Source organism: Neodiprion fabricii, chromosome 7 (assembly GCF_021155785.1).
Source record: "Neodiprion fabricii isolate iyNeoFabr1 chromosome 7, iyNeoFabr1.1, whole genome shotgun sequence".
Lineage (NCBI taxonomy): Eukaryota > Metazoa > Arthropoda > Insecta > Hymenoptera > Diprionidae > Neodiprion > Neodiprion fabricii.
In genome coordinates this window covers 21,268,072-21,290,275 of record NC_060245.1, presented here as the reverse complement: position 1 = coordinate 21,290,275, position 22,204 = coordinate 21,268,072, and the positions used below count along the sequence as shown (strand labels likewise).

At 36.9% G+C, this 22,204-nt stretch overlaps 1 protein-coding gene across 7 annotated transcripts in view; it reads right to left on the bottom strand.

The window, feature by feature from the left end:
* The window catches only part of LOC124186067 (rho guanine nucleotide exchange factor 17), a 47,535-nt gene that overhangs the window by 5,071 nt on the left and 20,260 nt on the right, over window positions 1-22,204 (bottom strand). For 5 of the 7 annotated variants that reach the window (XM_046577430.1, XM_046577426.1, XM_046577427.1 and 2 more), the window contains exons 9-20: window positions 8,410-8,487; window positions 4,367-4,444; window positions 4,085-4,189; window positions 3,471-3,587; window positions 3,039-3,325; window positions 2,691-2,828; window positions 2,523-2,617; window positions 1,840-2,062; window positions 1,669-1,760; window positions 897-1,164; window positions 598-705; window positions 262-501 (exon numbers count right to left, since the gene is read on the bottom strand). In XM_046577430.1, the coding sequence (XP_046433386.1) occupies window positions 262-501; window positions 598-705; window positions 897-1,164; window positions 1,669-1,760; window positions 1,840-2,062; window positions 2,523-2,617; window positions 2,691-2,828; window positions 3,039-3,325; window positions 3,471-3,587; window positions 4,085-4,189; window positions 4,367-4,444; window positions 8,410-8,487 (1,829 nt within the window). The remainder of the gene's footprint in view (window positions 1-261; window positions 502-597; window positions 706-896; window positions 1,165-1,668; window positions 1,761-1,839; window positions 2,063-2,522; window positions 2,618-2,690; window positions 2,829-3,038; window positions 3,326-3,470; window positions 3,588-4,084; window positions 4,190-4,366; window positions 4,445-8,409; window positions 8,488-22,204) is intronic. The other 2 variants (XM_046577428.1, XM_046577431.1) reach the window with 2 other exon arrangements.

The following is a 22,204-nucleotide window of genomic DNA, read 5'->3' as shown; positions in this document are numbered from 1 at the left end:
AGACTTCGTGGGATTTCAAAGGATTTTTACATAGGAAATTTTCATAAATTTCAAATGATTTCTGAAAATTTCAAAAGATTACACAAGATTTCCGGAAAAGTGTGGATCAAATTTTTGTTTAAAAAAAACGAGTTTAACCGCTCGCGTTTGATTGACATCAAACGATGTAAAATCGACAAGGAAGTGACAGCCTATGGAAGTGAATACGAAAATCCTAACAGCGAAAGAGACGAAGCACTCTAAAACGGATTTCTTACTTACATAATACAGTGCACGCTGCTGCCGTGCTGGATCTTGACTTTATTCTTCTTTATCCTAATATTGTCGCTGCAGTTGTAGACGTGGATGCAGCCGTCCTCGGTTCCCAGCCACATCGTGGGCTGGTTAAGATCCTCCTCCATGCCAACCCCTTCCAAACTCGACACGTCACCACCCATCGAAGAACTCCCGGCATCCGCGCATGGAATGTCATCAGAATCGGAGTCATCGGAACTTGAACTACTGCGAAAAGCGCGAACGTGATTCAAGGATTTAAAAATTTCGAAGATGATAAATTTCCAATTACCGAATGATCGTTGGCGCGAAGCTTGTTCTTACCTGTCCAATTGAATGTTTCCACCCGTTGCATCTGCGTCTTGAACTGAAATACTTATGCCGCTTTTACCGCTGACGAATGGATTGTTCTTCGGTACGCAGAGGTTCGATCTGTTGGATGTAAATCATTAAGACACCGTAAATTGTTTTATCGACAAAAGTCCCAGAGGTACCTAAAAGGTACACGCGTCTTTTCGACCTTCCCAGAGACCGAACTACGCAGCTACACAAGTCCCAATCCCGCGAATGAACTCGACTATCAACATCGATAAACCAGATTTAAAATATGGAAATCGACTCACCCCTGAGTGCAGGCAGGAATACCGGCGACGCAGAGGATTCTCGCGTTACAAACCCCGTTGCACGAGGTGACTTGGGGTGGTTCCGGCGTCAGGCTTAAGACGCATACTTGACCAACGTATCCGTCGCTGTTGCAGACCCAGACGTCCCGGGGTCCTTGACCATTGGCCAGTGTCGGAGCTGCGCAAGTGAACTGAAGACCAGCGCGAGTTTTTCTGATAGGTAACGGGCCAACGAACTCTGGACAAGGTCTTCTGTCCGCCGATAGAGCTGTCGACGTGTGAATGACGTTAGCGTTACGAATGAAAAGCTTGGTGGCGAAATTTCAAGCGAAGAAGTCAAACTTTCGAGAAACAACTAAATTTCGAATGGCTGAAAGCCCGACGACTCAAAGTTCCGGAATGCATGATTCCGAAAATTCAAGTTACGGCAGGGAAAAGTTCCGGAAAGTAAACTTTCGATGGAGCAAAATTCGGAGAAAAGTATCGGAAATCCAAAGCAAAGAAAGATCATACTGGTGAAATTTCGGCAAGCCAGAAATTCACGGAACTGAAAATGTTGGATCATTCTGAATTTCGATGTTTCAGATTTTAAAACTTTTTCATTCTCGCACTTTAGGAACTTGGAACGTCGGGTTTCGGACCATTCGAAACTTTGAGGCTCCGTCAAAGTGTGACTTCTTTACTTCGAGTTATGCCAGCTTGAAAAATCTGAATTCGCCGCTTTCGAAACTCGAAAAATGTTCTCTCGAATTTTTGCCCCATTTATACTCACCCAGTTTCTGTTTCGCTTCGTTGAAACTCTCCTCCCAGCTTGCCCGCTTGTCCGGCTTGGTGAACATCACCGATATATTCTCGATCCCAGCTCTGCGGAGAGGAAGAAATTATTTTAGAAAATCTACGGTAAACAAAGATTGGACTCTTTTATTCTGGCGTTCAGACTCACTGTGTGTTCAGAGTCAGCTCCAGGCAAGCCAGTTGCGAATGAGCTGCGTTCCTCTCGGCCAGTTGTCGCTGAGTCTGACTCAGGAGGTCCGTTATCACTTCCTCCAATTGCTGCTTCGCGCCGTGCAAATTAGCCGCCAATTCCGTCAACTGAGTCAAAGTCGAGCAATCCTCCCTTAAGTGATCAACTTCCCTCGCCATTCTCCGGAGATTTTCGTCTTTCGCTGTGCGTTGGGATGCAGATTTTAATCAAATTTTTGTTACACATATTATACCGGGACAACCTCTTGAAACTCGAAAATCAACCGCGCATGCGCGAGTTTTATCGGCTGTTCGCGCAGGCTGGCCAACCCGAGTTTCAGCTGTCAAACTGTTTCTGCCGGCGATGTAGTTGATACGAATTTTCGAGGTTGGAATCTCAAATAATTGAGGCAGCGACTCGGAAAGGTTTCGGAAGCATTTGTTATACGGTCGGAATTTAATGCTTACGCTCTTTGAAAATTCAAACGTACACATTTTGCGTTGGTTGGCTCTCCTGCATCGCAGACAAGAATATCGCTGCGGGAAGAATCGGCCGGCCAATAAGAGTTAATTATTTGGCGCATGCGCGGTTGATTTTCAAGTTTCAAGAAATTGTCCCGGTACGTATACATTACAAATTTGTATTTTGAAAAAAGTAATTACCTTTCATCACCTCGAGATCGTCGAGCGCTATCCTCATCAGCATTTTGTACTTATTCGCCTCGAGTAGACCGACCAAACTATTCGGACAGGAACTCCTGTGACGGTTAAATTAGCGCGGTTAAACAACAAGATGGTTGATATTTTTTCAAAAAATCTTAAAAAACTTACGTCGAGGGTTTTCTAATCGTGCCGCTCCGTCGCTTTATGCTCGTTATCACCAACAAGTCCGAAAATAAAAAAAGGGCTCTCTCTTTTCTCGTTCCCTGATTCGACGCTATCGTCACTAAATCGTGTCGAATAAATGCTCTGCGAAATAAATTTGCAATTACTGGTTTTTCGTATTAAAATAACAGTACGAGCAAAGTAATATGAAGCTAAACATTCTCCACTTCGTTTCATCCATTTTAATGAATAATCCTTTTCACAAAATCGTTTTTCCTTCGATCCATCGACTCGTGGATGCTAGACAGTAAAAAATGGAGAGAAAAAGTTGAGAAATCTTTGCAGGAATCTGACCTGTCGTTCGTAACGATCCCTGCGAGTCCTTCGACGAGAGCTTGGACCTCTCTGAGAGTCGTCTGCTGCTGTTCCCACTCGAGGGATTCCCTCTCGGTGCAATTTATCTTGACGACTAATTCGTGAACCTCTTTTTGAGCGGCGGTCAGCAGCTCGTGATCGGGATGATTTTGGTCAGTGTGCTTGAGCAACCTCTGAATGAGCAATTCGTATCGCGGAATTTTTTGCACCGGTTTAATGAGCAGTTGATCCAGACCGAGTTTGCCCTTGTGCTCTCTTTCCATCGTCTGCGAAATTAGACGAGATTATTTGAAACGTTCGTGTAAACATTCGATCAGTGTCAATTAAACCGCGTGTATATTTTTTTTTTTTTTCCTCAGTCTTGCGAATTCGCAACGTAAGAAATCAAAAAATTACGCGTAGCATATTTACCTCGAGAAATCTTGCGAATGCTGGTTTCGCTTGGCACGTTGACTTTATTGCCTTTTCCGCTGATTTCCAATTGTCTAAAAAAAGCGTATACGTCTCTAAGACGTCGGGCTTTGTGAACTGCAGAAGAAAATTTATTCCTTTGTTTTCGTTTGTTTCGCTGTTTTTCCTCGCATGTCATTTACATGTATGCAATATATATGTACGAACATTCTTTGTTCAATTTTTATCTACACACATATATAAACTATCGAATTTTACGAGTCAAGTATTATTCGCACGGTAAAAATCGTCTATAGATTATCTCTTCTTTGACTTTGACTATACACTGTGAAAAAAACTTTTCAACTTGTAGATTAGTGAATATTCTTGATTTATCGTTTTTTCTATTTTTTTTCTATTTTTTTTCTTTCCGCTTTCAGCCATCATTTTTACGAAAGCAATGCAATTTTTTTGACAAAAATTTGTGGCAACATTGTGTCGGAATTTTGCGGGTTAATAAAAAAAAAATGAATAAAAAAAAAAAAAAGAAACTTTCAACAGTGTGACAATTGAACGAATGACATTTTCACGCGAATTATAAACGGATCTTTTCAATTGGCTTGTAGAAATATTACCACGTCTAGAAACACGTCGCCTATAGTCTGTCGCAGTTCCCATGATTCCAATCGTTTCCTTAACTCTTCGAGAAATATTTCATGGTGACTCAGTATCGCCGGAATCTGAATGAGAATTGAATTTGTAAAAATTAGTCAATGTCGCAACAGTCGATATTTTTTGCGAAAAGAGCTGCGAGTTCCAAAAAAAAAAAAAAAAGGGGGGGTACTCTCTTGAAATTATGAGAACAAACAAATGCAACAAATGGGAGAAATTCGTCGCTTCGATCCTGTGTAATTTACCTGGTAAAATATTTCGTCAACAGTGGCAGAATCGACGAGGCCGCTATTCTCGGGGCTCTTCAGAGGCTGGAGATATTTCTGAAAATTAACGTCTTTTTACGTGAGTCACGGTGGGTTGAAAATATTTCTATGGTAATAATACGAGGAAGAACAAAAATATGAAGTAAAGAAAGAACGTATAAAAAAGAAAAAAAAAAAAAAAACAACAACAACAAACGATTCGCTCGCCAATTAAAACAAGCAAACGATCTCGCGCGTTGATTGTAACTAAAACTTGTATGACACGTGTATAGTTAATTATCTCCGAAGGTTTATACGGTATATCCCAATTTTCTTTAATTCGCGTCGTAGCAACAACTTTATTATACAAGTCGGATTTCGAGCGCAAAATGATGCGCAAAGTATAGGCTGGAAAAACAAATCACTAGTACGGCATCGTGATGTGTTCCAAATACCAAACGAAGTATGCAACGTGAAGTGAAAATCATCTAAATATATATATATATATATATATATATCTTAAGACCTGCTATTGCAATATTCTCAATTATATCGAGAACTCGGAGTAGAACCAAGTAGTGAATTTTTTTTCTGTCAGGTAACCTTTATTAGTTTTTTTTTTTTTTTTGTTGCTCTTCATTTCATGCACAACCGATTTGTCAATTGCCAAAATTTTTCGCCACTTTGACAGGGACTCGATTTTTTATTATTATATGTGTATATTTTTATTTTTTTTTAATACTTGCTTTATTATTTTCCCACTTTAATAAATCAGACTTTGAACGACGACGATAATTTTTAACGATTGTGGACAGTCGCAAGTTTAGCTCCTGAAACTGTCGTCGGAGATGTTTCATCCCTGATAATTATCCCCCCTCCACCCGTAATCGAGCAATCAACGAGCGAATTCCTCGAGCCGAATAAATCCCGCGAATAAGACGCGAGTCTCGTTATTCCTTGCCGCGGAAAAACGTTTCGTTGAATAAAATTGGGTGAATTATTTTTTTTCACTCTGTAGCTTTGAATTTACAAAATTCCTCCGCTAATTAACGCGTGTTTACTCGGCTCGGAGCGGTTATTCAGCGTGCGTGAGACCTCGTTTCGAATATGAATTCAAAATTTAGTATAGTATTTAGTTGTCTCGCGTGTCAAATGTTACTGGCTTAATGCCAGCTTATAAACCAGCGGCGTAGCTTGTATTATACGCGTCTAAAATTCACAATAGGGAAGTTTCGTGGGGGAAAAAAATTATTTTTACATATATATATGAAATCAAAAAACTACACACAAGAATCCGTGAAATTTCCCTAATAATACTTGCGTTAATCAAAATAACAATTCGTACGTTATTTTTTCTTTCCCTCAGCTTTTTATTATGGTCTTTGAAATATCGTCGAGTAAAAAAAAAAATGAATGAAAAAAAAAAGAAAGAAACTCACGAAAAAATTTTACGCTCAGAGAGTTTGAGGTGAAACGCGACGTTCGCCAAAGGAATGAGAGCGAGATCGTCGTTAAAACTCGCGACTTGCCGAAATCTCGAGAAATGCAGATTATTTAGTCCCGACTGCACTTCCGCTGCGTATTACGGTGGTTTGAATGAAGTTATTCGGAAAATATATCCCGCTGATCGTACGCACGTTTCTCTCTCTCTCTCTCTCTCTCACTCTCTCCTTCCATCTCATACCGTTATTTGCATGCATCGGCGTATCCAAGATGATGTATTTATTTTCCCACGACTCGCGAATCTCGGTCGGATCGGCGCCGCTGATATTATTTGCAATACGAACGTTACTCGTGGCGCCGGCCGATCTGCATCCTGTCTTTCGCCTCGTATTGATTTTTCAATATACGATCCGCCTCCGCGATTAAAATTTTTCCCACTCATACTTGCCTGTTAATGTGAAATTTGCTAAAATTTTTTCAACGTATATTTTTTGATTCGAATCAACGCGAATCGACGCAAGATCGTGCATTGAATACCAAAAATGTATCTTTAGTTTAATTCTGAGGAAGCTCTTTCTACTAATCATGCAAATATGAATTTTCAATTTTTCTTACAACGTTTTATTTTTCATACGTCAGGATACTACTGTTTGAATTCGATTCCAGTCGATCAGTTTCGGCTAAGCGTTATGCAAACTGATGTTCCGATTTTTTAAATCCATCGGAGCGAGGTTGAAGCTCCGAGTTTGAAAAGTTCCCAAAGCGGCTTATTCCGAATTATTTGCTGGCGAAACTTGAAGTAAAGAAATAAAACTTTCAAGCAACAACAAAGTTTCGAATGGTCGAAAAGCCGACGACTCATTTCCGAAATGTAAGATTACGAAAATTCAAGTTTCGATAAAGTAAAATTCGGAAAGTTAAAATATACACACAAAACATGGTAAACGAGTGGGTGTAAAAAATAAGAAAAATCAAAAATCAGAATGACAAGGATTACGAACGTAAAAATATCAGAAATCAAAGACAAAGAAAAGTCAAAGTGATGAAATTTCACCGAGCCAGAAATTTACGGAACTGTAAAATCTTGGATCATTCGGAATTTCGATGTTTCCGATTTTGTAATTTTCCCATTTTTGCACTCTCAAATTCGGTATTTCAACCCCGCCCCAATCCATCGATACTATTAACGAACAAATGACTATACCATAAATTCGATCAAGTACATTAATTCTTTTGATAATGTTTCAAGCCGAATATCAACAATAAAAATGTTCCCGCATGGCGTCGCGGTTAAATTTTCCACAAACAATCTCCCGAGGCATCGGAATTCTCTGAAAAGTTTCACGAGAATGCAAACAACTCGAGGAGACATAATTTCGTCTGCATCCTTCGAGTCGCGACGGGATAATCCAAACTGGGATTTATGGGAATGCGTCGAATTGAATTCGAGACACTCGGCGCAAGTTTGTCGCAAAGTGGAAAATCGGTTGGCGTTCTAGAATTAACCCTTTCAAACAGTCCGATAATTCATATTTCCTAACTCCTCTTTTTTCAGCAATGCGAGTAGACATCGTACACTGAATTTGTAACAAGTCTCCGCAAACGATCACACATATGGAAAATTAATGGCAGCATCAGCAGCAGCGGCACCGAGTTGCCAAATATTCTTTGAAGATTTCAACCAATTTATCGTTTACAATATAACGCGTATATATAATATTATACTCGGCGTGCATAAACGCGGGAAAATTTCAACAGCAATGTAGTGAAATCCATCTTGCGCGTACTCAATGGTTGTTAAATTTATTGTTTATAATATCGCGTATCAGAGAGAGAGAGAGAGACTCGGTCTGTAAACAGACTCAACTTTCCCTTAAATTCTATCGTATGTAGATTATTTTCGGCTTTATTCGGTTGTTTATAATTTTACCGGGCGTATAATTCGGTGCTTTTGAAATCAAGTCATTATCGAATCGAACAAAAATCATTTCAAACTTGTTGATGTTTTTTTTTTTTTTTTTTTCTTACACGATAATGTTCCCTTTTTCTCATATTTTCATCTCGTCCGATTTTATTACGTTGAAAATTAATTCGCGATATTTTCATCCTCGCGCCAAAATTACCTTTTTTATTTTATCATCCTATAGTTATTCGGTCAGTTGACTTTACGAACTGTGTAGAGAAAAAGAAAAAAACAAAGAATAGAAAAAAAAAAAACTGTATCCACGCACATTTCTAATCGTAATTCTTGCCTTAATTTTATCCAACGCAAAAATCGTGTCCTCGGGTGGAAGAAACGTAATAATATCGTAAAACGCGAAATGATTCGCTTCCAATTTTCTATGCCAACAGTTATCGCGGTTGTTAATAAATTATCAAAAATACGCGCTAAGCTTCATCGAGCGTGAACCGCGTTGCGTTAATTTTTATTTCTCTTAAACCGGAGCCAAGATAATCGCTTTTCTATAAATACGCGACGCAAAAGAAAAAAAGAAAAAAGATTTTCACACACAATGATGAAAAAACGACGACAGAATGAAAAATCATTGACAATCTTTCATTCGCCGACAATCGGAGAGGCGTTAAATTTGTCAGCTTACGTTGACTAGGATCTGAAGAGCCTCGACGTAGGATCTTTCCGTATCGTAAAGTTCGACAACGACGTGGGTTCTGGTATCCTGAAACAGATAATTACGAAAATCTCTTATAGAATATTAAGAATGCATAACGTGTGGAATTGGATTGTTAAGAAACATAATTTTAAAATTTTTTTACATATTATTTCTACCCTATTGGCGAATTGAAGAAAATAAATCGTCGCACGTACGATCGGTTTAAAAAAATATTACGTTTTCATTTTTCACCCATTACTCGCGCTTTTCTTGCAAATTTAAACAAAAACAAAAATGAAAACATGAAAATAATTTGGAGGGTGAGACGGCGGAAGATCGTAAATTATCATTATTATAATTATTGTTGAAACAATCCGATGTACGTAGATCGGAGATTTAAACTTGTTGCTATAAAATTTGGAGAATTTCTTGCCTGTCAGTTATAAAGCCGGATATATTTTCCCCGCGTATGGTAGATTCTCCGAAAGCGTATCGCATCTATATTAATATTGATCGAAACCTCGGCCAAATATAGCCATTCTCCGTGCCTACGCTTCGAATCCCAAGTCCGTAGGAGGTCGTTCTAAATAAGCAACGTTGCTGCGCATAAATTGATCGGTTTACCTCTCACACTCTGGTAACATTTATCCGCGTAATAATTGTCACATTCACGCTCATGGGATTCATTTTTTGATAAGAACTATAATGTGTAAAACAATCTTAACGCCACGTACGATTAGAATTATTTGAAAGTTGGAAAAACGTAAGTTTGAGAATCAAGCAAATTGAAACTTTCACAACCTACAATTTTACACACTTGTCGGAATTTTCGAAAATTAGGTTCCAATCGCCTGAAACTTCGTAACTCTTATCCGAGTCCAAAAAAATAATCCAACGCGACTCGATCGAATCGGCAAAAATCAATCGATTAATCGATTGTTTCGGATTTGTTTGAAACGGTGCGTTTGAAATAAAAATTTTTTATATCTCAGTACTCAGTCTTGATAGCGGAAATTTTTTTTGATAGTTAACAATTTCGTTTAAAATATTTTTCAATTTCGAGTAAACATATTCATCCATCTTTCGCTTGTTAATATCAAGCAAGTACTTAGTAAGTAAAACGATGACGATAATTGATACGCTGATCGCGTAAATTGATATCGCATCGCGTCGTTCATAGGAGTAAAAAACAAATACGTATTGCGAGGAAAAATAATCAAGTTTGAAAAAATAAAACGATCAATCGAAAATCGATTGTTTTTCGTCATTCTTAGTACATGTATTAATAATAATTGTTACGCGTCGAAACTGAAGGAAATGAAGAAAATAAAAAATATAAACAACGATAACAACAAGTGAAATTAAAAGAAAGGACCGTAAGAATCGTTCGGAATCGAAGGTAGCCAGAAATCGGAAATTAATTAAATATGTATAATACGTATATACGCGTATACAAAATTCATGCAGCATTCAACAAGACGCGGAAGCCGCGCGAGCAGCGACTTATCCTTGAATTTCTATAACGGTGTTGAATTTATTATACCAAGTGGTGGTTGATGCCGATGGTAAATTTAGAACGTTGACCGTAGTAAAAGTTGGCATTTATCATCAGGGTATGATCATGATCGTGATGAGCATTCGTGCGAAGCCGGCTTGTGACATTTATACGAATACACGTGTATTTGTTGTTATATTATGTACACACATATATACACCCATAATCGTCCGGCATAAACAAATCGTCGTTTCGAATTGAGTTTTATCAAATTATGTACTCGATTTTATTTATATCACTCGCAGACATTGTAATATTCCAAATAATATATGCGACGTGTCGATTTGGATTGAATGAGTTTTGCCAAGAGGATCGTTTTGCAGAATTTACGAAAACGCGAATAGTAAGGAAAACCGACGAGCCGCGTCGTTTCTTCCTTTTTTTTTAAATTCTTCTTCACATCCGTTTTTTACTCAATCTCTTTAACGTAGAAATCAAATTTTTATCTGCACCATTCTTTAATCGGTTTCTTTTGGTTTTTTTATTATTATATTAGTACGTTTATCAGAAAAATCAACTAATTCTAACCTTTGCAGCTCAACTTAATTCGTTTGAATCAATTATTTTGATAAATGATATGTACATACGTTAAAAGTAAATAGAATTAATTTCAATCCGTTGATTTCGTACGATAGAAAAAATGTTGTCTGTTTTTTTTTTTTCTTTGTTTTTTTCTTTAGTACAAGGAAACGAAGACGGAAATTTCGTTGCTGGAGATTATCGTTGAAAAAGATATTTGAAAAGTAGTAGATTACGCAATAAGGGAACGAAGTCGAAGATTGTTACAAATCGACTAATTGACTTTTATTCCTGTGTTACATGTATATGAAACTTTATTCCCGACTCAAATCTGGCCACATTATTGACTAAAAAGTATTTTCCTTTTACGAATAGGTGTGATCTATCAATCTAAAAACTATAATATCATTGACAGCTTGTAATAAAAATAAAAAGAGATGCGGTTTGAAATGGGAAAGAAAGAATTTTCCCCGCAGATGAGGGGAATAAAGTAAAGAGGGAATAACATGTCACTTTACTCCCGCTTTTGAGGTAAGAAAAAAGTGAACATCACGGTTGAGTCGGGAATAAACGAATTAAAGAACGTTGAAATCGATGACGAAACTTTAAAAAACCGAACAATCGCAGAAAATTCCAAGAAGAATAAAAAGACGAAGAGGAGAAAGATGGAGAATATTGGAAAGCATGAAGAACCCACCACTCGTTTCGTGACATTCTCGTTATCCTCGCTATCTTCCGAAGGCTGACTGGCAAGCCTGCGTCCAACACTCATTGTCAACACTGTGTTTTCCTATTTTGAATTTCACAACGGTTCGACGGCACCATCGACGTTTCATTATAACAAACGAACATGCGATAATTAACTTCACACCCGAAATCGTAACTCGTCGCCTGAGAATTCATCCCAAAGTATAAGCGTTGCACTTGAATCCCGCGATTCCTCGTCACATAATCACTGATTGGCAACTTGTTGCTGTTTTTGTTTTTATTTATTCCTTATTTTTCCACAATACGCACCGTGTCAGATCAAACTCAGCGTTATATCCGCTGTTATTTCTCCTCCTATTCTCATCGTTAGGCAGGCCTCTGTTCTTCTATTATTATCTCACGAATACTCGCCGCTCTCCTCTCCACCCCCCCCCCCCCCCCCCCCCTCTTCGATTTTCCACAATTTGTTTATCCAACGATCGGCGCGTTGCAAACTAAATTCACAAGATACGCGTCAAATCGCCGCTGATTATTCGCCACCGAAACAATTTCTGGTTCAATCGGATTGCAGACAATGAAATTCGTCGCTCAAGCAATCGCGCGATAATATTATCGTAGACCTGATCTATTCAAATATACACACCCGCAATACGTAAATAGCGACGGAACAATGCGATTGGCAAATCGTTCCCTTGTCAATTAGATACAATTTTTTACTCTCGAGATTTTGTTAATATTTATTTAATCCAATCGTCGAGCATTCGATGCGGAATTTTTTTTAAACAAGTTTAAAGACGGGACAATAAAATTGTACGAGAAATAATCAGGGGCAAATCCCATCGACGATTCGGTAATCATAGGCGAATTTCGCTATTTGTGCTGATCGATAATTTATCGTTAGACTTTAAACGGGCTTTAAACAAACGGTCGGAAGATGAGCGAAGCTCTGTTCATTAAACCGATAAATTACTTCTGTAATACGGCGTCAAGTATCGGACAGTCGTTCAGTTTCACCGTAAATTCGGCGCCCGGCTTTGGAAGAATTTTCAATTAATATTATCGCGTAGATTACAAGAATACTCGCAGTTTCGATAAATCACGTTAAAAATATTAGGTACCAATTATTTTTTATAAGAGCTTCTCGACTTCACATCGTGAATAAGATAAAATTGTCTCATTTATAAAAAAATTCTTGTCAGCGGAATAATTCCTCTCCTTCGACCAAATTTCTGATTTCTATTTTCACTCTTACGGACACTTGGAAATCGTTCGTCTAAAATTGATCCGTTTTTCTCAGCTCGTTCAAACCTCGACATCCGTGATATTTCATCGATCCGAATATCGCCGCACACTTACTTCCCAGAATTTTTCACCGTTTTACCGGAGCAGAAAATTTGGTCAAAGTGAAGAAATCGCGAAAAATTTTCACCGTTCAATTAAATAATTCTGAAAAAAAAATTCTCCATTTCATTGAATACCGAAATTACTGTCGTCGAATGTTTCACAACAAAAACCGATCGAATATCTTTTCGTTCCTAATGAAAATTCATTCGGTGTTTAAATCCGCGATCTCCGGGAGAAAAAAAATAAAATTAATACGCGATTGCATGTGGAAACGTATAACAATAATAATTTTCGTATTCGTACGAGTATCGTGAGGATTTTATTAATCCCTAAATTCACATGTGTTAAAATAAAAATCACTGCTGCAAAAAATTACAATTCGTGTTTAAAAAATATACGAGCGGAAGTTGGTACGGTTTGCAATCCAGTTTCGCGGGGTTCGTTCAGATTGATACGTTCCGAACTAACTAAGCTGGCCTTCCCCGCGGACCTCGCATCGGAGAACCTTTATTCCCCCGCCTCGCATGTAATATCTCTCAATTTTCTCATTCGTAGAGGAGGCTCGTCGACGTTAGTGTTCGTTTGTAGGTGAAACTGGTATCCAGCTCTAGGTACGCGATAGTGTAGTAGGTGAAAATCGCGCGTGTTGGTCGTGGAAAACCAAGGAGGAAACCACCCCCTCCTCCCTCCCTCCGTCCACCCAAGGATGGTATATATTTAGCCGAGTGACTAACGCCCTCCGCAACCTGTGCTTCGAAAAGCTCCGAGCTTTTCCCCATTCCACTTGAATTATCCTAATTCGGTTGATTCACCCACCAACCCCGCCCTCCCTTACCACCCTTCGCCTCATCCCGACCCTCTTGTAATACGCGGCATCGTTATCCTTCGCTAATTTTCTTTCGCCAACTTTTTCTTGCTTCGTTTTAAAAAAATAATTTTATTCCTTATACTCTCCTCCCACCCTCCCGACCCCCGCAATTACTCTCTCATTCTCGATCTTTTTTTCTTTTTATTCCTCATTACTCGTCTCCTGTTTTATTTATTTTTTTTTCTCTTTTCTCATCTTACGAACATGTAGAGAACTAGTTTTTATAAATATATATTTTAAAGGATTTTTTTGCACGTTTTTGAGAGACGGAAGAATTTTCAGGAATATTGTTACTTTTGGTTTATTGTAAAGAAATTGTTCTTGACGGTTATTTCTTTAATTCTGTCAATTATCGCGGATGGAATAAAACGCGATTAAAATCGATTATAATATGTTATCGTTTGTCGGAATTCAGAGTACATGTAGTTATGAATTATTTAACGGCTTACGTACAATTGGATAATAACGACTGATAATTATTGTCATGTTACGTGAATCGACTTGACTTCCTGTAACGATACAGCGTGTAGGCTGGTATTACGATAGCCTCGAGCATCTTGGATTTATTGATCTTTTATTATATAACTATACATGAGGCATTACACCCCTAACCGGCCTACGTCCGGCCCTTACTATCAATTATTTTCTTTATTTTTAAGTATGGCGTAGATCGGAGAGTACGAAAAAATTATCCCTTTAGTGCTCCCAAAAATGCAGGAATCCAATTTTCAAATGTACAGTCCTAAACGATTAGTTTTTAATTTTATTTCGTGAATTCTTTGTTAAAAAACAAAAATTTGTTAAACCAGGATGAAAGTGTCAAGCCATTGGTTTAAAAAGATCAAATTGAATGTAATGTTTTGAAAACAAAAATTTACATTTCACACGTTTTTCCTCACTTTTCAACTACTTGTTACGCTTGGTGTAGTTTCTAAACCAAAAAATGCAAGAAGTGAGAAAAATCAAATTGAATATGAATTTGTATTATTTAAATTTACATTAAATTCGATATTTATGAAATTTCAATTACTTGTTTCGCCTTTACAGCTTGTAAACCAAAATCTTGCCCACTTTCACCTTGATCTAAAAACTTTCGTTGCTAAACAAAGAATTTATGAAAAAAATTAAAGCCAATCAATTGGGGTTATTCATTCGAAAATAGTGTTTTCACATTTTTGGGATCAGTAAAAATCAAATCCGTGATCGAAAAAAATCTGAAACTCTGTGAAAAATGTTTGTTCTTATTTTTTTGTACACGCTGCACCGCGCTTTTTTAAAAAAAAAAAAAAAAAAATCACCGTTTACGCGAGGGTCTGAAAGTTAATATTCATCGTCGACGAGTTGTTGGCCTTTTAATTATTAAAAAACGAAAAATTGAACTATTTCAGAACCGAAATGAACTAACAGATAAAAAAAATACACGTTTCGAAACGAGGTCGATTCTTTCATTTTCACACGTGTATTTGGACAGCGAGACTCGGGTTTGTAGACGTAAAAAAAAAAAAAAAATTGTCACGTCGCGTACGGCAGGAGAATAAAAAGAAAATAGAGGCGTTGAAAAATCATCGAAGAATAAGAAATATGTTGTTACATACGAATCGTTATACGCAAACAGGTATTGAAAAATAATCGGATGAAAATACAGCTGAATTGATCCTTGAACACACGCGGATGATCCGCGTTGCTCCGAAGTCGTTAACACTATTCGCTTGTGTATAACCTGTATTTTATAGCTTGTATATACAAATAAAAATTAGTAGAGTCGTTAGTTTTCATTTGATAACGAAACCGGGGCTTCAATCAAAACTTCGCTATACTTATCCAGCTCCTTTTCATCCTTCAACCAACGACCATCGATCCTCTGCCTCATCATTTATTCATTCGCTATCGAATTCTTAAGTAATCAATATTCACTATCCGCGTATAAAAATAAACTTTGTACCGATCGATTTTCAGTCAAATTTTTTCATTCCTCAATCTGCGATCGATAACGCGAAATTGGAATATTTAAAAAAAAAAAAAAAAAAAAAGAAAAAGAAGAAGAAAAATAACCGACAAAAGAACGATGCTCTGAAATCTAATTTCAGTAAATATCACATCGTGTATATGTTTTACAGTAACGCGTTATAGACAGAAATATGGATTACACCAACTTTGCACAGCAACAAGTTACTTCAAATCCGTACACATTCGACACGTATACATACGCTAATGTTACTTGCATATAAACACACGCAAATATCGTCAATTGTTCAACGCAACGAACGCTGTGACAAAGTTTCTTGCACAAGTCGATGAAATAAATAAAAAAAAAAAAAGAAAAAAAAGCAGCAACGTAAGTTGTAAATTTTTTTCCTTCCTCCCCTGTACTTGAATTAGCTAATCAAAATTTTCCACCAAGTTTACTTTTCGCACAGCACGACGACGTGTTTTCTTTTTACTTTCCACCTTCGCAAGCGATCGTTAATTTTCATTGCCGTATTTTTTTTTCTTTTTTATTTTACATCTCAGTTTCTTACGAATCTTGGAATTCCTACATCGTTATACCTTGCATTGGTTTGTTGATTACTTTTTTATTTTTTGTTTTGTTTTATTTTTTCGCTTCTTCGTTCCCTCTTTCATTCGTCTATTCCTTTTCCTGCTGTTTTTTTTTTTTTATTTTTTATTTTTTTTTTTTTTTTGCTCGCCTAATATCGCAACAGCGCGAAAAAAAGAAAAAAAAAATAAAAAACCAAACGTCGACAAACGCGGGAGGAAGTTTGAAATATGCCGCAAACGGTGAAAGAACAAACGGCGAAATGATAAAAATAAAAAAAACTCGACGGGACCGGCGAACCTTCGTTACTTTCTAGGCGTCGCGACGCGTCGACTGGCGTCCCGACGCTCGCGCGTTGCTACTCCGAGGGGTTGATCGATGCCTTGCGTAGTGCAATACACGCGAGACAAGCCCGAGAAAAGCCAAAACCTCGGACGCCGGCGCGTTTCCGCACGCCTCGAACACGCAGGTGAAAACGTTTGCGAAAAAAGAATTTGCCACGTCGCGACGATTTTTCCACAACTATGATCTATCGCGCGAAAAAATTTATGTGAACGTGAAACGTAACGGAAAGCGAGAAACGGTGAGATTTTCGATGTTATTAGCCGTATCGTGGATTATTTAAGGGTGGATTTCGAACCGTTTAATTTTTTCACCATTTTTTGCAAATTTATATATACATATGTATATTTTTTTTTTTTTTTCTAGGGTTACTTATTATTAAGGATGTACTGACTATATATATATATATATATATATATATATTCTCATTCAAAAGTGAGCGTCGTCAACAATATTGATGAACTATATGATAAGATAAAAAAAATAAACCACAGTAAAGGCGATAAGAAGATTAAATTTGAATAATAATAATGCCCAAGAGTTGTCGATAAATTGTTTGAACGAAACGTTGTTTAAGAAATTTTCAGGGAGTGTGTTTATCTTTCTTTATTTTGATTTTTTGTTTTTTTTTTTTTTTTTGTTGTAAGAAATAAAATAAAAAATAACTGTGAATGAGATTACTCTTAGGATGTTTATCGAAATTGTGTGATAAAGAATGTTATTTTTTTTTTTTTTTTCTTTACCATTTCTCCGTCCCCGCGTTTCCGTTCTTTGAAATCTAGTCTCGCCTCTGCGAGGATTATAAGGTATACGTATATCTATATATATATATATATATATTATACATCACTCGGATATGAAACCGGTGAATGTGTAAATGTGTATAAAAAAGCGAGAGTTCGTTGCCGTTGCGTAATCTTTGAATTTACCATAGGGAAACCGCAAGAAACGAAAGAGAGAGAGAGAGAGAGAGAAGAAAGAGAAAAGAGAAGAAAGAGACCGAAACAAAAAAAAAGAAAAGAAAAAGAAAGAGAAAAAAAAAATGATTCGGTAACAATAATATTTGTAGCCTTCAACGGGCTGCACCTGCTTCGAAATAGCACTTAAATTCTTGCCTATATACCTAGATTATGTACACGTCTATGTATAGTATGTATATGTATAAAATATAATAGCGCCTAGGGGGCGTGATCCAAAGTTACGAAAAAATCCGGCCAAAGTATCGTAGTGCGCAAAAAAAATCCCTTTTCCGTGGGAAGAGAAAATTAAAAAAAAAAAAGCGATTAAAAAAAAAAAAAAACCACGCTGTCCGCAATTCGTTCCAACGAGATCCCGAGTCAGCGATTCTCTCTGATTTTCTTTTCTCTGGAAAAGCGCGAAAACCGCCTCTCCTCTGGCCGGGCCACTTGAACGTGATGATAATACAACCACTCGCAGACTTCACTTTAATATTCGCTTCCCCTCACCTATTATTCTCGCTCAGTCGGCGTTTTTCTATTACGCGAAGATCTCAAGTTCGCCAATTCAATTTTCCGCAATTCACGAAGCGAAATAATGGGAATTTGAATCCGATTACGTAACCTGTTTCACGCATGATTGGTTCTCTTTTGATTTAAGCCCTCCTCAATCATCGATGCGGATCAACCGATTTACCCGATTCCAGAAATTAATTTGAATACGGTGAAATTATTTTTTTTTTTCTAAGATGGAAATTGTCTCAGACCTAAGTATACCATTTTTATATATATTTTTTTTTTTTTTTTGCTCTATCACCTTTGCCAATTCGAAACTTTTATTCACGGGTCGCAGTACTTCCGTTTTATAAGACCGATTTCTTACACACTAGAAATTACTTAACGGTTCGCCAAGTCGAAGCGATTTTTCGCAGTATAAAATTTAACCCTTTATTTAGCGTGTCTGTTTAGTAGTCCAGTCAAAATGAGTCTGAGTTAAAAATAATCGGTATACGGCTGAATTTTTGTGTACAGGGATTTTCGGGCCTCAAAAACTTAAGTCTGACGTCATTTTCGAAAACACTAAAATTCGATGTTTTATGCGTTTTTCACAAAAACTGCTATCGATAGATGAAAAATAACTTGACCATCGCGTGAAGCGGAAAATTCTACATCGAATTAAGTCCCGATATGTCGGAAACGGAGTCGAATTAGCGAGTTAAAAAAAAAAGACATTGTTTAACCAAAATTCCCCAGACGTAAGTAGAATTTCTTTTTTCTCAGCTCGTTAATCCGAGACTCCGTTTCCGACATACGAGGACACAATTCGGTGTAGAATTTTTCACTCTACGCGATGATCAAGACAATTTTTATCTATCGATAGCAGTTTTTGAGGAAAACGCAAAAAAAAACGTCAAATTTTACTATTTTCCCAAAACGCCGGCTGTGCAACTCAAAAATGACATCGAATTTCAGTTCCCGAGAGTCGGGAAAATCCCTGAACAAAAAAATCGCCACCGTGTCCCGAATATTTTTTACTCGGACCTATTTTGACTGGACTTTAGCTTACCAGTTTCTATCTGTACAGCAATTCCTCAAATATGTCGAAATACCTGATTAATGTAACTTAGTGAGAATGAAATTAATATCAAGATCGGTATACGACAAATACAATAGATCCGACAGTCATTAATTGTTGCGTAATTCGAAAATTCTTTAACGGCTTATCATTAACGCAACTGTGACGTAATTAGTGACGAGGATAATCGGTTCATCGGTTCGCATATACGAGCCTGCAGTGTTGCATAAGACCAATTTACCATCGTCGGTCATTGAGATGAAAGATTTCATCGGCTTTATTGCTTGATCCGACTACGCGTTTCCTATTCGCATTTTCAATTTTTAACCATTTATTTCCCCTTCAATTATCGCTCTTCTAAATCCCGAGTTTCGAAGTCGGTCTGCGATAAAAAAAAAAAAAAAAAATAAGAAAAAAGAACGAAAAAGAAGAAGAAGAAAAAAAAACCACAACGAACGAGTTACGTGAAAAATTGATAAACGATAACGAAAAAAAATTTGTCCAATTCAACTGAATATCGAAAACTATGTAAAATGGAAACCTACATTTTTTAACTCAACCATAACGCAATATTCATGCAACGTACACCGATTCCTGATTATTATTATTATGCATCGGCATATCGTATCACAGGTTATACGTACGTACACCGGAGACGCGTTATCATTTATTTGTCGGAAAAAACTTACCGCGATTATAATAATAAACTGGCGATAAAAGGTACGATATATTGTCTATTTTTGGAACGCGAGGTTCTGCTTTTCGCACCTTATGCATACACACCACTGCATGTGTATGCCTCGGATACACATACCAGAACTGATTGTTCCCTAGCTACCAAACGTACGGTAAACTGAAACGGGACGTCGTCGACGTCGTACGGTATATACTCGCATTTTATATTATGTGTATGTGATACCGTGAATATAGTTGTTCGCGTTACGGGACGAAATGAAAATGACCGACCTCGAGGCTAGATTAGAGAACTGGGGAAAGAGAAGAGAGGTGAGAATAAAAAAAAAAAACAAAAAAAACAAAAACGATGTTAGAAAAATAAATAGACGGCAAAATAATTGTGTAATAAATTTTTACGAGACTCGAATAAGTGTATCATCAGGGTGGTTTTTTTTTTGTCGACTTTTTTTTTTTTTTTTTTTTTTGTTGCGTACCCTTCGAAAAGTTAGTTTTTTTGTTGTTTTTTTTTTTTTTTTTTTTTTTTCCCACTTTCATATACAAAATTTGATTATCTACAAAATGAAACCAAAAACAGCTTCCCAATTTTGTATAATTATCGAGATATTTCTGTTGAAGTGTTCGGAAAAATTCAAACCGGATTAGTCAGATTTTAAAATTTTGCTACCGAGTTCCGGTTTCACGAGACTTCGTTTCAGGCTATAAGCTGAGAGAACGAAAAAAAGTTGAAAAAATAAAAACCACCCTGATATGTATACATTGTTCTTTTTCTCTCTCTCTCTCTCTCTCTCTCTCTCTCTCTCTCTCTCTCTCTCTCTATCTTACAACGAACAAATCATGAGAAATAAAAAATAAAAAAATCCGCTCAAATCTCCAAGTAATCTCTGCATATCAATCGATCTATTGTTAATAAATTTTAGATGATTTATAATAAATGCCATATTATTCAGGGTAAAATAAAACAACCTATTCGAAATCAATTCCCTTTCCTCGAAACAAAAAAAAAAAAAAAACAAAAAAAACAAAGCAAATAACATTTCGCGGGGAGAAACAAAAATAAAAATTAAAAGATTTTTTTTCGGTATTATTATAGTTATGATATACATAGACAAGCATATTATAGCTGCGGTTGTTCTAAATATAAATCAACCAAGAGTGTATAGTTTCATTTGAGGGGGGAAGCGGGGGGTAGAAAATTTGCCTCAGTGACGTAGCCACCTGGTGGGCGACGCCGGAAGTTAACACCTGCGTCAAGCTGCCGGCGTCGCGACGCTTCGGCGTCTTGGCGGACGAAATTCCTTCGGAATGCCTTATATCCGTTGTTTCTTCATTTTTCCACGTGAGAAAGGCGATGTTTAAATTTGGATTTGGTATAATTTTACTCCGCGCAATTCGATTTTTTACACACAATCCGTGGATCGATTTTTCCAAATTATTGTACGCGAGATCACGTTTCGGATGAAAATATGATAATATGATAATACGAGAGTGAAAGCACGATTAAAAAAACTGGTAGGTTAAATGTCGACGCTGTTTTATTAATTTATCAATATAAAAAATAATCGTACGTTGAGTATTTATTTTTTCAGAAGACATTTTTAAGAGTGCATAAATTGGAAAACAACAAAATTTAAACAAAATCTTAGAAATCGATTGATCCTTTACTTCGAATTGCTTCGAAATAATTGAAATTTTAGTAAATTTCGTGCGATTTCAATTTAAAAACCACGTATTGCACTTTTGCATAATCTGTATGGAATTTACTAGTATATTGAAAAGAGAAATTTATTGAATTTTCAATTAAAATTAAAATCGTTTGCTAAATTCTAAACCATCGACTATTGTCTCGTTACGAAGTTGTCAAAAGGTATCGACTTTTGGCCAATAATGAGCAGCCTTGTCCTAAATTTCTGCGCGGTGAATAACGAAAGGATGAAACATGATAAAAGCACTGAAATTGTTCGAGTTCAAGGCGATCCGATGATACGCTGCACGGGAAAGAGAATGCGAATAAAAAGCATAAGTAGAAACAGCATCAGACGCTTTTATCCGTTGCAATTTAAGCAATGCAATCCGTACGTCGACAGGCGCCCCATTAAATTATTATATCAAAACATATTTTTGCAATAACGATGTATTTACCAAGACGCCCCGTCGCGTCGCGTGTTTAGTCTGGATATCAAACTCGAACTCCGACAAAGACGACGTTGTGTCGCATCTGCAATATAATTTAACGCAAAAAATCACAACGGAAAATCATCGGGATTCGTAAATGTAAAACTGCAGATTTACTCACTGGCTTGAGGATTTAAAAAAAAAAATAAAATAAATGAAATAAAAACACGTCGATTTACAAAATTTACATCTTCTTTTCACGTGGATATCGGAAGAACAGGGTAGGATTTTTGCACATGATAATTGTACGAGGTTTTACGAAATTTCAGTTCTTCTTTTTTTGAATAACGTCAATTGACAACGGATTTATTATTATTAGTACAAAGAACTGTGTTTCTTTCAAAACGTCGCGGGTCGAATCTCAAAATCTATTCGTACGATTGACTTGAAATTTGGACACGTACTTGATTATTAAATTTTGTTATAGAATTACCGAATAGTTTTAAAAAACTTGGAAAACTCTGAAATTGGTGAGCTGATGAAGAAAAACGTGCTATTTTCGTCGAAAAAA